Source organism: Fulmarus glacialis, unplaced genomic scaffold (assembly GCF_000690835.1).
Source record: "Fulmarus glacialis isolate BGI_N327 unplaced genomic scaffold, ASM69083v1 scaffold49428, whole genome shotgun sequence".
Lineage (NCBI taxonomy): Eukaryota > Metazoa > Chordata > Aves > Procellariiformes > Procellariidae > Fulmarus > Fulmarus glacialis.
In genome coordinates this window covers 11,464-28,416 of record NW_009228633.1, presented here as the reverse complement: position 1 = coordinate 28,416, position 16,953 = coordinate 11,464, and the positions used below count along the sequence as shown (strand labels likewise).

Genomic DNA, 16,953 nt, shown 5'->3' with positions numbered 1-16,953 from the left:
CGTCGGCATCGCCCTCCCGAGCCCCGGCTGAGCGCGGAAGAGGGGATTCAAGGGGCGTTTATCGTGCACGTTGATCTTGAAGGGAGGCTTTGCTCTCACGGGCAATTTAGAGCTTTAAATGGCTATTGCAGGTCTTTTCCCCCAGGTATAGGGTGATATTGGGTAAATGAAGGAGCACTTTAAAAGTGTGAATTTATGTGGATTGCTCTGGGGGAAGCTTTGGGTAACCGCGGCTCTGAGATTTGTCTTGTTACGGTTGTCCCAGCATTATCCACACCATCCTGGTTTGTATACCACATGTGACCCAGCTGCCTGGCTTCTTCCTTACTTTTGCTTCGGGTATGATGGTGACCAAATGTCACCTCCGTTTAAGTGCTAGCACAAAGCCAGGAGTCTCCACTGTAATGTTGTACTCCTGGAGTCCTCACCCCTCCATGCTTATGTACCTGCTTGGATGCAAGCCAGGATTTCCAGGGCAAAGCCCACCGTTTTCTCATTTGGAGCCAATGGATTGCCACCATGTCACATGTTGCAGCAAATGATGAATGTGAACCACTTTTGGGATGAGCTTGGTACTACAGCAAAGAGCAGGAGCCAGCCAAGGACAAGGACTGCCAGCATTGCCCTGCGATCATGAGATGGTCCTGATTTTTCCAGGATGCTGTGGGCAGCAATGCATGAGACTTGAACACGGACTTCAAGGAGAAAATGTTTACCCAGAAAGACAGTCCCTTTCCCAGTTGTGAGCCTGACGTAAACCACAAGGAAGAAATTTTCTTCGCAGAAGTAGGTGGACAACTGACTTCAGAGTGGTGGGAATTGCTTTGCCAGTAATTGTAACTTCCTCATCTCAGGAACTGGTGTCAATGGAGTGTTAAACAGATTATTCCAGGAAGCAACGGCTGGGATCTCTGAGGTTTCTCAAGACAAATTTGCTTTTGTTTTTCATTTTCTCCCCAAAGTTATGGTGGCATTATAACAAAGAATTTAGGCTGTACATCATGCGTGCTTCTCAAATATTAAAATGAACAAAAATCAAACAGATTGTCAATCTGTTGGTTTTCATGTTGCCTGTAACATTTCCTGGTTTTCCCATTTACCCCCAGATCCTGATGGTCTCAGAGTAGCATCCTCACCAGGCATCACTCATCCATTTTTCCTGAAATCATAGATTGTTCTGTCATCTTTGCAGCTCATGGTCACTCTCTGTATCACACTCGTGATGGGCTGGGAGGAGATAGAAGCTTGTAATGCAGGCATGTGTGAGTAAATGTCAGAGAATAAGGAAATGAAAAAAAAAAATCAAACTTCCTCTGGGGTGTGAAAAATGCTGGTTTTCAGCTTTCTTAGAAATCTGGGAAGTATATTTCTTAAATTGAGACATGTCAAAATGCAGGAAGATGTGAGGGGCCTGGCTACTTTCAGTGTCTAACACAGAGTAAGCATGATGGCAGTGCATTGTCCTCACCTAAATGCAGAACAAAAAGCAAAGATTACTCTCTTCTGGCACGTACACAGCAAGGCAATGCAGTCGTCTTGGAGCTGTTTGCCTAGCTAGAGTTGTCCTACATACAGCTTGAGGGGAACCATCCTGATATAAAAAGTTAGCATAAAAAATTGACTGGTTTTTCCTCTGCCTTTTGAGTAAAGATTCCTTTCTGCCCCCTTGGCGATGCACTCAGAGATGCATGTAAAGAGAAACACCCTTCAGAGTGCACACAAGTTATGATCCACCCTCCATGATCCCCAGAGTTGCAGTGCAGGACTCATCTGAGATGTTCGTTCTGTCTGTCCTGCCAGTTCCCAACCTGCCCATTACCGACCCTATATGAGACAGAGACATTGTGCAGAGGAGAATTTAGAAATTTTACCATCTCTGAGCTCACTGAAATTGGGGTGACTAGGGGAGTTTATTCTAAACCCGGGGGGGGGGGAAATAAACAATATCATTGCCATAAATATTGTAGTCAGAGCAATAACTGTTCAGCTTATTTTCTTAGGTTTCTATACCTGGAGAGCTCTTAACAGGTCATATATGGGAATGCTACTTCATGGTGCCTTACAAATGTTCAGGAATAAAAGGAACAAGCATTGTATGTCAAGGGACCTTGTGTCTGTATCCTAGAAAGTGAATAAGAAGGCAGAGGAGCGTAACAGAATGCAGTGACAGAGGAGGGTAGAGAATTAGTAGGGAGCAACACTCAGAAAGCCAGGGACATGTGAAAAATGCCGCTTGGGGTTGATGCAGTAGTCTATCGAGAACATTTTGATACAGTGCTCCTACCTGGCACAATCATGGGTAGTTCCTTCCTCCTGTTCATGCTCTGAAATGGTAGAGGCTGAGGGGTTCTGGTGCCCCAATGACACCCAGTGACAGTTATTATAAGCAACTATGTCATTTCTCACCAGTCTGTGCTTGAAGGCAATAACAATTATCTTAATTCTTCTGCCCATGCGGAGCACCACAGTACCACAATGCTGAGTCCTGAGCCAGTTCCAGATCTGAACTGTGATGTTCTACAAAGCTTGCACTGTCTTGGATTTTTGTTCATTTTTGAATTGGCTAAGTTTACACTGTATTGCAGTAAAAAGAAATTCTTATGTTTTGCACCATTTTACATAGAGTAGACTTGTCTAATCCATTTTGCTTCCCCAGTGCTGAATGGTTATTGGAAATCACATTCCAGAAAGATTGTTTTACCTGTCCTTAAAGACTTTCTGTGACGGAGATGTCACAGTGTCCCCAAGCAATACTTTAAGAGTTTCACTACCCTTACCATCTGCAAGGTTTTCCTAACGGCTCAGTAGTCCTTGCTGCAGTTAAATCCCTCTCCTTTCAGTGATATTAGTCACAGCCATGGGGAGCAGACTATTCCTTCCTGTTCTGCAGCAGGCTTTCATGCATATAAAGACTGTTGAAATCTCCTTCAGCTATGTCCTTTCTAGCCCAGACATCCCTGTTCATTCAGTTTATTCCCATACATTCGCTTTTCTGATGATTCTCACTGCTTTCCTCTGATCTCTTTCCATGTGGTCCGTATCTTCTTGGGAACAGTGCCCAAAGCTGAACGCAGGGCTCACATTTGGCCTTGTCCAAGGTGAACAGAACAAGATCTATTCGAGGTCTTATTCATAGTTACACACCTGCCAAGGTCTTTGCCATTTTGCAGGGGTGCAATATCACTGACACTGCCGACAGTGCGTGTTGGACGCTGCTGACAGTGCGTGTTGGTCCTACACTATGCAGAGCTTTTACCTACCTGGTTACTCTCCATCATACAATAGGGCAGCTGCTCATTTCTACCTCAACTAAATACCTTGCACTTGTTCTTAAACTCAAGTTTAACCTTCTTAATCCAGTTCCCTAGTATGCTGGAATCCTTCCAGTGTCATTTCACTGGATGAAGCATGCCATCCACTTCATCACCCAAACCATTACTGAAAGTACCAACTGGGCCTCCTTGTTCCCATCACGGTAGAATTGCTGTGTGTTTCATTCTGCATGTGTGTAGGTTAAATCCCTGTGTGCTCTCTAATACATCTAAGCTGCCAGCTCAAGGTCATTCAAGCAAAAGTTCTTCTCAGTTTCGTCCTGAATTGCCTCCAGGACAGAGGGTAAGGGGAAGCAGGGTAGATGAGTGCTTCTTCCAAGAAGTGTAAGACCATGTTTCTGCAAATGTGCATTTTGAATTTATTTACTAGGTAAGGAAGTGCTGCACAACAGGTCAATGTGCTGCATTCTGAAGCTGCCTTATTCTCTGTGTTGGCAGTAAGGGGGTATGCTCTGATTAAATGTCTGTAGTTAGGCAGATCAATTCTACCATCATAACTTGTATTTTTAAGGCTTGACTGTTTATTTAAGTGCAAGTATTAGTACATCAACCAATGCTTTCCAAATCCCTCTACAGGCAAAGCTGTAGGATACTTTCTGGAAAAAATGTAATTCTTCTTGACTGCTGGACCAGAGAAAAGGTCAGGCAAAGAAGAATGGCTAAGGTGTAAAAGTGAAACTTGGTGCATATGAGAAATCCTAGTGGACCACTGTGCTTAGAGATGAAGTCTCATGGGAATGGCTGAGCACACTGAAACCAGGTTAAATAAAGCATCAACAGGTGATCCGCAGAGCACAGTGCAGAGCTGAACTGAGCAAGAATAGTTTGGATGAGACCTGCAAGAACTTTTCCTTCTTTGCATCTCTTTCCAGCATTTATAGTTATACATTCCAGTTGATTTTAAAAGTGCCAAGGTTTGAGCACTGAGGACATCTTTGAATGCACTGGGCTTTTCCAGAGCACTCAGTATGAGCCTAATGCCCATTGCTCCATTGAATGAATGCTAACATTTTGTTAACTTAAAAATAAAGGAATTAGAACATCATTAAACACTTGGAAAAGTCCCCGAGTCTGAAAACAGTCTAGAGGCACTCAGTAGGAAGCTGTAACAGTGATTCCCCATCCTTTTCTAAATGGGCTCCAGTACTTCGGGGCAGGTACTCGGGACACCCCTGACTGATCTGTCCCTGCTCTGGCTCTCCTGCTGTCCATCACTGCTTCCAGACTCCAGGCAAGGTTGATATGTTCAAGTTGGGCTTTTAAGTGCTGCAGTCACTCCAGGCTTCCTTTGCAGGTACTGGAAAGAAATGGGCACCACCTAAAACAGTCTTCTAGGACAGGAGGGAAAAGTAATCTCCATAGAGGAAGCTGAGATGATTAGCCACTCTTTAGATGTCAGATGTGCCAGGTCAAACCTTCTGCATCAGTTAGAATGATCCAGATCAGAGTCAGTGTCACTCTGCTTGTCCCAGATCCCACCTTGCAGGCACTTGGACACAGTCTGCATTACAATCTCACACCCCACTGTATTTCATTGGCCTTTACAATTCCACTTATATGACATTGAATAATAATGGGAGAGGAAACGTGAGAAATGAAAAGTTCATTGGAGATTTTGCGTTGTGCATGTTTGTCATCAGAGACTTTACGTCTGAGGGAGTCTAGATAATGCCAGACCTAAGTGCTCTAGGCCCTGCTCCCTCCAAAGAAATTACTGGTAACATATTGTAGAGTATGTTTTTGCAGTGTAGTATTTGCCAGCATCACTGCCCACTAAATCCCAACCTTTTTCTTTGATAAGTAATATTTAGTTATAAGGTGTAACAGCAGTTGTTACTTGGTAGTTAGCAATGGGTTGGATAGCTAATACGTCGGCTGTGTATAAAGGCAAGAGAGAAGAAATACCAATACTTTCTTGAAAGCTGAGCAAAAATATAAGATGGGGAGAGGGGAGAGAATGTGTTAAACATTGCCAATATTTGCTTGCAACTTATCATAGTTGCTTATTTAAAAGGGGAAAAGTTTTGTATACAATTTATCATATACAGTACTGTTCTCTATGTCATAGAATCATAGAATAGTTTGGATTGGAAGGGACCTTTAAAGGTCATATAGTCCAACCCCCCTCCCATGGGCAGGGACATCTTCAACTAGATCAGGTTGCTCAGAGCCCCGTCCAACCTGACCTTGAATGTTTCCAGGGATGGGGCATCTACCACCTCTCTGGGCAACCTGTGCCAGTGTTTCACCACCCTCACTGTAAACAATTTCTTCTTTATATCTAGTCTAAGAAGCAAAATAGGCATACCTAATTTACTTTGAAATAGTCACAATAATCCTAGGATTAGAGATTTAGTTGTGCTGCATGAACCATACTGGAGTGAACATATGCAGTGTCATGTATACTTCTCTAGAAACATGAACTCTTTTGTACCAGCTCCCCTTAGAGTCAATGAAGAGAGATGCTTAGCCCTAAAGAGCTCAGCTGCCTGTCAGGGCTGACCAGCTCTGAGTGAGTTTTAGATGTCTAAGTGAACTGCGATGAATCCCACTTTAACTTTGTTATTTGTGATGCATCACTGAAGTAGGGGGCAAGGAGAGGAATGTTGAAAACAGTGCTCATATTACTGATTTTATAACTGGTGGAAAATGTGGTATCCATAGCAAACAGAACTGATACATCAGTATAGACCTAATGTAATAAAGCAAAGAAAATACTTTTTTCTAAAAAAAAGCTTAGAAAATGTACAGTTCATTGTATTATGACTAACACAATACAGTGTTATCGATAAACAGTTAATCTATACTTATGGTATTTGAGGTTTGTAATTTCCCCATATTGGTTGAACAACTTACTAAGTGCAACAGCACATTGAATTCAGAAATACTGAAGACATCTCAGAGCAAAGAAAGATCAGGAGGGTGCAAACTAGCTATCACTGGAGCATTAGAGCTCTGTTTCTTGAAATATGTTCCAGTATTAGAAAGTTGTTTGGTGTTGATGCGAAGCACACCTGAGATCTCAAAAGCATCTTGAATAATCAGAATAACCAGTCTAGCCAGTAACACAGGGGCCTTGCTACTCCTAAATGCACGAGACATTCAGCTGTAAACTCATGCTCCTATTGATTCAGCTCAGAGTCTGAAGAATTTTTAACCATTTATTCTACTAACACAGGTACCTGCAAAAATCAGGAATCAGGATCCTGTGTAAAATGTCAGGGTGGAATCAGTAAGTGAAAACTACTCCCCAGATGCATGAAGGTGAGAGTAGGGCTGGGTATGTGTCTAGATGCGCATGCTTACACTGGCCGGTGCCTACAGGTGTGTGCACTACCTGCCTGGCAGGTAGGTAGGAGGAATTCACCCTTCATGCTGTGCTGTGAGAGGCACCCACTGAGCCAAATGAGAGCCCACACTGCAGGCAGGACCCCATGCTGTCAGCCCAGAGCGCACAGCCCTGGTTAGAGGCTGTGGAAGAGGGAGAGGAGGCTGAGACGGTGAGGAGTACCTGTTTCCTCCTGCCAGCGAAAGTGGTCCTGTGCTCTGCAAAGCTGAACCTTTCTTAGTCCTCCCTGGCTGGAGCATGAGATAGTGGAGGAGCTGGAACCAGAGATGTAGGAAATGTCACTCTGCCATGCATATGAGTGGGTGAGAACAGAGGACCAAAGAAAGACCTTGCCGTAAGTGCTGCATGGCTTTCCTGTGGCCTTGAGGATTGCCGCTTCCTGCAGGTGCTCTTGGCTTCTCCCAAAAACTGTGACATCCTTTCAGCTCGCAGTCCTTGCTTGAGTGAAAAACAAATAAGCAATTGCAGTCGTGCTTATCCCTCTCTCCCAGGGACACGGCAGCTTGTCCCAGGGCAACAGGGACACTTTTGTAGATTCCCCTTGTTTTGCTCTGAGTTTAGCTTGTGTAGCCAATGTTGAAATCATCTTCTCATCATATGAGGACACTTATTTCCATTCTAGATTACTCTGCTTTCTTTTTAAGGTGCTAACTGTAAGTTCAAATGGCACATTAGCTTGTGCATAATGGACAGCAAGTAACCAAGCTCCCATTACAGTTCTTAAACTAATCCCCCCAATAACTTTTCTTCTTTATTTGTGATGGCAATGTGGCAGTCTTCTCAGTACATAGTGCAGCCTAATCCTACTTTATTGTGCAAGGTACATATATATATTATTTCCTGTCAGGTTTGTTCTATCTTATAGCCTTTGCAAAATGTTATGTATTTCAGGCAGCTTAATCCAAAGCTACGAAACTGGTTAGGATTATGGTTACTTCTGCAGCATATCCAGTCCTTTATACTGATGCGTGCAAACCTGCTCACATTACATTTTACAGATTTTCCCAATTTTTTACTTTTACACAGACTCTACCTTTTCTGTGGATCTCATTTTTCAGTGCAATACACTATGGCATTGCCTTGTTTTTCTCCCAGAAGCTGCATCCTGATTTGATTATGACCTATGGACTGGCAGATTCCTATAGCTTCTTCTAAATGTATTTCGTGATGTTTGAACAGGGTTCTCATCTCCAAGTTGGACTCCACAGATACTCTTATACTGCATGTTTGAGTCAATTGTCCCAAATACGCAAGAACTTATTCAAAAATTTCTCCCTTTTGAGTTCTCCTGTGAAATGTATCTTTCAAAGGTGTGATTCCTGTCAGGAGTGCCATCTGATGTTTGTCAGCTGACACAGGGAGTAGCTTTACTACTGGTCAAGGTTTCAGAATATACCTGTTTTATTTAGGCAATTTTAACTGAAAAATTAGAATTGCTTACAAAAAGATGGGAGAGCAAATGCATTTTCAGTAGTTTGCTGAAATTTAGCTCTGTTCTCAGGCATCTCTTCGCAATTCCCCTGGTTGTTGCCCAGCTACAGGGGAGAGAATGAATTCTCTAATTCCTTTAACTTCAGTGTGAACTTAAAGGAAACGTTCAACTTATTAAAAGACATTTCATCTTGTTCTCTTTTTTCCTGTTCTATTCAGTGAAAGAGCAAATTCTGTATTTTCATTTCAACATACTTATTTTTGTATACACTATTTATCTCAGTTCAACACAGATCTGCAGGGGTGCACCAAAGCACTCTCTTTGCAGCCGAGCATTGTCAGAAACTGTTGCCAGCTGCACCATAAAATTGCTGTCTGCAAGAATCACCCTATTCTCCAGAAATGGTGGCTGTGCTCTAGAAGGGACAGAAGTGTGTCATGACTTCGTTTACACTCTGGACGGAGTATCTTTGGCAATCCTTGGCGGTCTCTCTCCGTGCAGGGCTGCAGCTCAGTGTCCGCCGAGTCCACACGATGGCACTCTGTGGTAACGAGCTGTCAGTGCCATACAGCCTCCTGCTTGCAAGTTTACCTGCCTTGTCACAGTTCGGGCTTGGTTTCTCCTCCAACTTAACCAGCCTAGAGACCCTCCCCTGCTGCCGTGCCCTTGCTGTGTTAGTTTAACTGAAGAGCTGGAACGCAAAGCATCTTTTCAAAAGTAGTGCCTGGTTTTAAGTAAGGCCCCTGAACTGTGAAGCAGTCCCAATGGTTATCACCCATAGATAAAGTGTGTTCTCTTTTCACATTGGATATATGCCTCACTTTACCTTCCAGACCCTGAACTGACCTTTCTCTTTGTCTGCTAAGTTAAGTAGCACTGCACTGTCTAAAATTGTCTCTCCACTTAAATACTCTTTCCTGTAATGAAGTTATCCTTCCTTCTTTTTGATGAACGAAAAAGAATCTCTCCAATCTCTCCAGGATATCAAGACATTGTTACACATCTCCTCACCTCCTGGACTTTCCCAGGAACCACTGAATGTGTGGATGCAGGAACTGACCAAAAGGTTGCTGCCCTATGCAACCTTCAGTACTGTTGGAGGTGTATAAATGAGGGACATGGTCAGCCCAGATCACATCTAGGGTGAAGGAGAGAGGCAGTTGCAGAGAGCAGTCCTGGTCTCTGGTGGTCCTGCAGTTAGGAGGTGCCATTCTCTCCCCACTGGCTACAGGAGAGGCTCTGGTGACTATGCTGCTTGCTATGGTTGTATCATCACTGTCAAATATCTTCACTCCAGGGTCACTCTGTGCCTTGGTTTCTCATCATCCTCACTGCATGGGTCTAATTTTGCCCTATCCTCCCTCGACTGCCAAACCTGCACGCCACTCTGGGGACGGTAGTGTGGATAAACCACAGGACAGTAGTGTGGATAAACTACTGGGGACAGTAGTGTGGATAAACCAAGGACAGATTTGGCCTCCTTTGCTCCGTGCTGTTCCTGACTGCTCTTGTAGGAAGCCTTGCCTGCAAGCATCCAACAGAACCCTGCAGTTTGCCCCAAGCTATGCATTGTACGTCACACGTGCCGTGCTGTGAAAACCTCCCTCTAGTAGGCTGTGACGTCACCTTCAATTTATTTCGGGCACTTTGAACTGAAAAAATACCCACAGCCCATGGCCAAGGGCATCAGGTGAAGCCCAAGAAGAGATGGGCCAAGGGCAGTGCTGATGCAGCCAACTCACCTGAGAGGATTTCTATCCTGAGAAGTGTGGGTGAAAAACCTACCATGTCCTGCCTCCTGGGGAGCCAGAGGGATGACACGGGCTGATGCCTTCAGCACTGTAAACATATCTGCAGGCACCACAGCTAACGGCCTGCAGTTACCCAGACTGTACATTGCACATACTGAAGACAATAATACTATCCAGAGGTGATAACATCATCAGGTTCTACTCAATACTCCTTATGCTCTGGAGATCATGTAAACCCTGCCTAGGCAAAATGTCCAACTGGGAGATTGCTCTCTGCTGAACGTGCTGGATGGCCTCTTCCTCCTTCTGGGCTCCCAATGTTTCAGGATGTGTATGTCTATGCGTTTGTGTTCTCTTTTCCTTAATATGCAACTATATGTATGACCTTGTACTTGACTTAATTTAATGACTGCTTGAGATTTAATATTATTTTTCTTTAGTGTGTGTAGTTTAAGCAAAGAAATTTTTTTTTCTTTTTTTTTTTTCCCAACAGGAAAATCATTTACCTCTATTCAGGATTTTTTCTTGAGTAAAAGGTAACTTAATTGAAAAATTATTGGGAAGACATTCATTTTATCTAGCTGGTAACTAAAATTCATTACATCCTAATATACTAATTCTAACTGGAGTCCCATTACTAATTTCTTTTTATTATATCAATGGTAGTGATCACCAGCTCACACAAATTAAGTAACAGTGTCTCTAAAACAGGCATCGCAGGGAAGTGCATTCAAACAAACTTTAAAAAGCAGATTCAGAGTCCCTGATTCTTAAACACATATGTAAGCATGTAACTTTGTGTTCTCAGTAGTCCACTGAATTTAATGGTTATTTATAGTATATGAAGTTATATCATTAAGCAGATGTGTAAGTGATTGCAATAGAGGGGCTATAGATTTTAAGAAACTTCTATGACCATCCTATCTGACCTTGTGTGCATCCCCAAGCAGAGCACTGCCTGCCAGTTTCGTTCATGGAGCCCAAGAGCTTCCAACCAGCTGAAGTGGATCACAGTTCTGTTTAGATACTACACAGGTTTGTTTTTTTTTTTAGTTTTGCATATTTATAGTTCCATACGTTACACTGCGTAGTGGCACCTTACTGCTTATAAGGGAAGGATTATTTTGACTAATTATTCTGCATAAGTCTATAGCCCCTGGTGATAATTTAGCACATGGGGAATATATTTTAATGTCAGCACAGTGAATAACCAGGATAAAGCTCTAAGTAGGGAACAAAAATTCTGCCAGACCCACATGCTCTCATAATGTTTTAATCTGAAACCAGTTAATAATATTGACTAGCTGCCTTGCACGATTGTTGATACATCTCTGATAGATGCCACCCTGCCAATCAGAATGGATAAGAGCTGCTCAACGTGCTATATGTATTTCTTGGTGACTCACAATCAAAAGACTTTTTCTGTATGCACAAGTGCATGATTTTATTAAACTTAAGAATATATGCTACTTAAGGTTTGAGGACCTCAGTAGAAATCCTACAAGATGTGTCTGTCGTGAGGTTTAGAAACCTGACCTGGAGTTACTTTTGAAAATGATTTTCAGTCATGATAGCCTTATTTGTGGGGCAGGAAATAGCCAATGCACTCTTTCTGAGTGATGATAAATACCTGACTTGGAGCATTTTTGTAAAAAATTGGTTCTTTTCCTTTGGTGATCACATCACAGGAAAACATCATTTATCTGTAAAAATTAATTCAGTAACTCAGTATCTGTTTGAGGCATTGTTTGGTTTCAGTAAGACTTTCTCCCAGTGTCAGGCTGTCCTTTTTACTGGTATGTTGAAGATTAGTAATTCAGTTGTACTCTAGACTAGTTCATTTGACTGAAAATACCATGTTTCATATCAGATTTTTTTTTCCATAGTGATTCACAGCTGTTGGAAACAATAGGACTACTAATTGGCTTCTTCATATACAGGTGGGTGGGTGATGTGCACTTCATTTTATTTCACATTGCTGGAATTGTTCTAACACTGAAAAATGGCTGATAGTTGCAATATATGGGAAAGGCTTGATATCACTTTTCTCAGTAACTCAGGATTGGACTTGGCTTTATTTTTAAGTAATACAGTCATTGTCTTTAATATTGCTAATCAGTCTGTCTGGTGTTTTTGGTTTAGATTTTCTCCTGCGTGGGATGTGTGATCAGCCCAGTGTTCAGGTAAAGAGATTTCTTAGACTCTAAGTGACAGCTCTGAAGTGAGCTATTACTGAGTCAGAGAGTTAAAGGAATGATAAAGGTATGGGGAAAAAAAAACCTAGAGAAGATAAAGGAAATTTCTCACAGAGAAACTAGATTAACTTTAGCATCCCTGTTCACTAAAGAGAATTTGGAGGATGTTTACAAGTGGAACCTTTATTTCTGGCCAAAGTGAACAACAACAAATCTTCACTATCACACAGTGCTCAGCTAAAGAGTTCGATGCAACTCACGATCCAAAGTGCAACGGTATCAGCAGGGGTTCAGCCGCTACTTAAAACTCCCTTGGCACCTGCCAAATGCAAGATAGCTGCTGTGATACCAGTTTCCAAAGAGATCTGGGCAACTGCTTATGCCTAAGCCTGATGTCTGTACCTAGCCAATTTGCAGAAATTATAATAAACAATAGTATTACTGTACACATAGTAAATATGGTGTTTTGGGGAACAGTCAAAATGGCTTTTGTAAAGGCAAGTTATGCCTTACAAATCTGTTGAAGTAATTAAGAAAAGCTGATGAGTACATGGATTGAGTGAAGTCCAACTGATATAATTACTGGGACTCTCAAGAGACTTTAAGTGATCTGGAAAATACATGAATAGTGGGGTGATGACATCTACTGATGAAACAAAGCTCTTCAGGGTAATAAAGACAAGGACTGTCTGTGCAGAGATGCAGAGAACCTCAGTTAAAAAGTGGGAGAAGGAATACAATACAGATAGATGCAAAAAGTGAGCAAACAGGAAAAAATGCTTTGGAATTATATTAACTGGGACTCTTCTGTGGAAATGTCAGATCAGTGCTATGTAATGATTAAAAAGGCAAAGTAAATCTCAGGAATTATTAGGAAAGCAATTGAGAAGAGAACAGAAAATACCATTATGCTGCAGTATAAATCTATGGTGTATCCACATTTTCAACACTGTTTGTGGTTCTGGTCCCTCTGTCGCAAAAAGAATGTATCAGAGTTGGAGAAGGCGTCAGAAAATGGCAACAGGGTTAAGTTGAATGCATGGGCCATTGTCGGAGACAGGTGACTGGATTTGATGGACTTTGGTCACTATGGCCATCCTTATGTTCAAAAATTCTTATAAGTTGAACCTTTGCTCAGTGTCATAAAAATGGTCATTAGGAAGAGAGGTTAGCCTACCTGGGGAAAAAAATCAAGAAAGTAATAGTTTAGTGTGAAATATGAGACTCTTCTAGGTCCTCTTATTGGAAAAATACACCTCAAAAGAAAAAGCATCTCTAAAAATGTTTGATTCACAGAAGGTGGACATCTATAAAAAAATAAAACACACAAAACTGAAAAGTGTTGTTTCTTATGTTAGCATTCAGGAGCCCAAAAGAGGCTGTGTGACACCGAAGTGTTAGTGTTTCATGTAGAATATATGGTGCTCTTGCTCCACAGATTCCTAACCGAGTGACTCTCAGTTCTGTGTCAGATGGCATGAAACTGTATGAGTTATGACTAATAGAGGCATTTCTCCTCGATGGTTAGGAGGAGGCTGGCCTGGTGATTACCTTCTTGGAGAAGTTCGGCGTCTCTCTTTTTAGCCCTCAGAGCATGCTTCAAAGCCGTTCATGACCCATATTCAGGATCTCTTTCAAGAAAGCTTGGGCTGGCATAATGTAAGTGACATTCTGGTACTTTTGGGTGGATCTGAGTGAAAGGTGTCAAAGAAATCTGTCTTAGGATGTCTTCTTCAGGTTTGTAAAGATTTCAGGTTACACTAAGTGAATCTAAAGAAAAGTATGGAAAGCTTCTTGTATCACCATTCCAGACTAAAACATTGGCTTTCTTTTTCCAGATTCCGTTAACCAGTCTATTCTTCCTCTTTTGAGGCAATTGCCACTCCACAAGTCATTACAATCATTCACCATGTGTACGATCAGGAACATGTCAGTACTTGGAACATGCTGTGAGCTTCAGCACCAACGCATTGAATTCTGGTACCCCACATCTGACTTCAGCATTTGAAGACTGAATGTTGAAGAGAAAACCTGAGTGGTCTGGAGGAATAAATGAAAACGGAGCTCTGCACTTTTCAAAAAGAGGTCTTGATTTACAAATCTGGCAGAAACGACGTTTACAGAAGGAATCCAGACAGTATTGTTTTATATCTTGGGTACTCTACTAATAAAGCATCCCTTATGAATATAAAAAATGTGACATTCAGCTATTGGAGAGGAAGGGAAAATACTCCTGAGGATAGCTTTGTCCCAAGCACAGAGGCATCAATTACATGCCCAGGTGTTTCTTTTTCGGCCTCTCACTCTTCAGTATTGATTTATGCAGCTTTGCAGAAGATTAGTTTAGAAAGGAGGTGTGAATAAAAGTTAATAAAGAATGATTTAGTCATCTGCAAGATGAAAATGAAAAACACCTAAATTCCCACCACTTATAGTACCGCTAGTATTGTCATACACCAGAATCATGCGTGGATGATTATATTAACATTTTCCTTTAACAATGATGTTCATTGATGTGATGTGATGGAAAATCTAGCTTAGGAGAGTACCTCATCTATTGTGTAAGCTGAAGTTTTCAACGAGTTAATATTTCTTCACTGTTGGACTCTAGAATGAAAAGCAAGCACCTTTCTTCATCGTCGCAGAAAGATTACACTGGAAAGTGAAAAGTGAAACCAGAGCAGAGGATGACTCAGTATAACCATTCAGCAGAGCTCTCTCTCCAGAGCTCAGCAAATAAGTCATTAAATTTCACTGAAACACCACTGTCTTTGGATGAAAGGACACTATTAGGGCTGAAGATTTCACTGTCAGTCCTTCTGTCTGTTATTACTTTGGCAACGATCCTTGCAAACGTTTTTGTTGTTATTACAATTTTTCTGACTAGAAAGCTCCACACACCTGCAAATTACCTCATTGGCTCCTTGGCAGTGACTGATCTTTTAGTGTCTATCCTAGTAATGCCCATCAGTATTGCTTACACTGTCACCCACACATGGGCCTTTGGCCAAGTGTTGTGTGATATCTGGTTATCCTCAGACATCACATGCTGCACAGCCTCAATCCTACACCTCTGTGTTATTGCACTGGACAGATACTGGGCTATTACAGATGCTTTGGAATATGCCAAACGCCGGACTGCTGGCCGAGCAGTGCTCATGATTGCCATGGTCTGGATGATATCTATTAGTATTTCTGTGCCACCATTTTTCTGGAGGCAAGTGAAAGCTCATGAAGAAATTGCAAAGTGTACTGTGAACACAGATCAAATTTCCTACACAATTTATTCCACTTGTGGAGCTTTCTACATCCCGACTGTGCTCCTCCTGATATTGTACGGTAGAATTTATGTAGCAGCTCGATCCAGGATTCTGAAGCCACCCTCATTATATGGGAAACGTTTTACTACTGCACACCTGATTACTGGCTCTGCTGGGTCTTCCCTCTGCTCCATTAATGCTAGCCTTCATGAAGGGCACTCCCATACAGGTGGATCCCCAATATTTATCAATCATGTTAAAATAAAACTTGCAGATAGTGTCCTGGAAAGGAAAAGAATTTCTGCTGCAAGAGAAAGGAAAGCCACCAAAACTTTAGGCATTATTCTGGGAGCTTTCATTTTCTGCTGGCTGCCTTTTTTTGTCATGTCCCTGGTCCTACCAATCTGCCAAGATGCTTGTTGGTTTCATCCCATCCTACTGGACTTTTTTACATGGTTAGGTTACTTAAACTCATTGATCAATCCAGTCATTTATACAGCTTTTAATGAAGAATTTAAACAGGCTTTCCAAAAACTAATACATTTCAAAAAGTGTTCATCTTGAGCCTCTCCTCTTGTGTTACTGACCCTTGTGCAATCTTGCAGCCTACCTGGAAATTTTCTGTGCTTTTATTCCTAAGGTACAGAGTGGTAATTGCCATCTCTGCTGCTACCCTGTGCTGTGCATGTAACCGGGAACTTCTTGCCAATTTGGTACTTTCTGTCTGGAATTCTATATCCCATAACAGAACTTGTCTGTGGTCTCTGCTGTGATCATTTGTGTATGTAAGATCAACACATGAAGTAAGCTTTGTAACAAGTGAGGGAGTATGAACCAGAGAGCTGAGTTTGTATGATGAGATGACACATATTATCCAATTCTGCCATGCCTTTGTGGGAGGAAAATGTGTGCATATTTGCAGGACATCAGTATTTCTGCTGTATATTATTAACAATTTATGTAGGCTGAGAAAGTTTCTGGAGAACAGGATCCGATGTCTACATTTTCTATGGCATGTATCCTATCCATTTGAAATTGATAAAACCTGTAACTTTTTCAGAAGTTGTGTGACACAGCCTGACTATAAGCAGCAGGGCATAGAAGGCTTCTGAAAAAGTTACAGGCGCATATAAGTTCTGTGGATATTTCACAAATACTGCATTTGAAGCTATGCTTTTGGTGAACTGCAGAAAGAAGACAATTTATTTGAAATAATTTTTACACACTTTATCATGAATGGAATAGCCAGTGCAGAAATACTACAAAATAAATAGCATGAAAATTATTGAAAAGTACCTCGATCTTATATATCTGTTATTTAATTTTTTGCATGCACAAACCAAAACAGGAAAATATGGTTAGTGCCAGTGTGGAAAGAATGGGACTTCAAAAAAGAGCCAGAAGATTCACTCCTTGGTGACAAGAAATGAGAGGAGAGAATGAAGTGACATATCAAGGAAAACTTTCTTAGTAATTAAGGTTGTTGGAGTGGATGTGACATCACTGTCTCTTGAAGCCTTTAAAAACTGGTCAAACAAACATCTGTCAGAGATCACAATGTGAGGACCCTCTGCTGGGGCTGTGGAAAGTGGAGCGGGTCCCTCTAACCTGCACTTCTCTGTCTCTGGGATTAT

The 16,953-nt window shown here is 41.8% G+C and overlaps 1 protein-coding gene across 1 annotated transcript; it reads left to right on the top strand.

Annotated features, from left to right (window-relative positions):
* Positions 1–9,060: 9,060 nt before the first annotated feature.
* Positions 9,061–15,883, top strand: HTR1D (5-hydroxytryptamine (serotonin) receptor 1D, G protein-coupled). Its single transcript, XM_009583525.1, has 2 exons — positions 9,061–9,202; positions 14,739–15,883. The coding sequence occupies exons 1-2, from the start codon at positions 9,061–9,063 to the stop codon at positions 15,881–15,883; spliced, it is 1,287 nt and encodes a 428-aa protein (XP_009581820.1).
* The last annotated feature ends 1,070 nt before the right edge of the window (positions 15,884–16,953 follow it).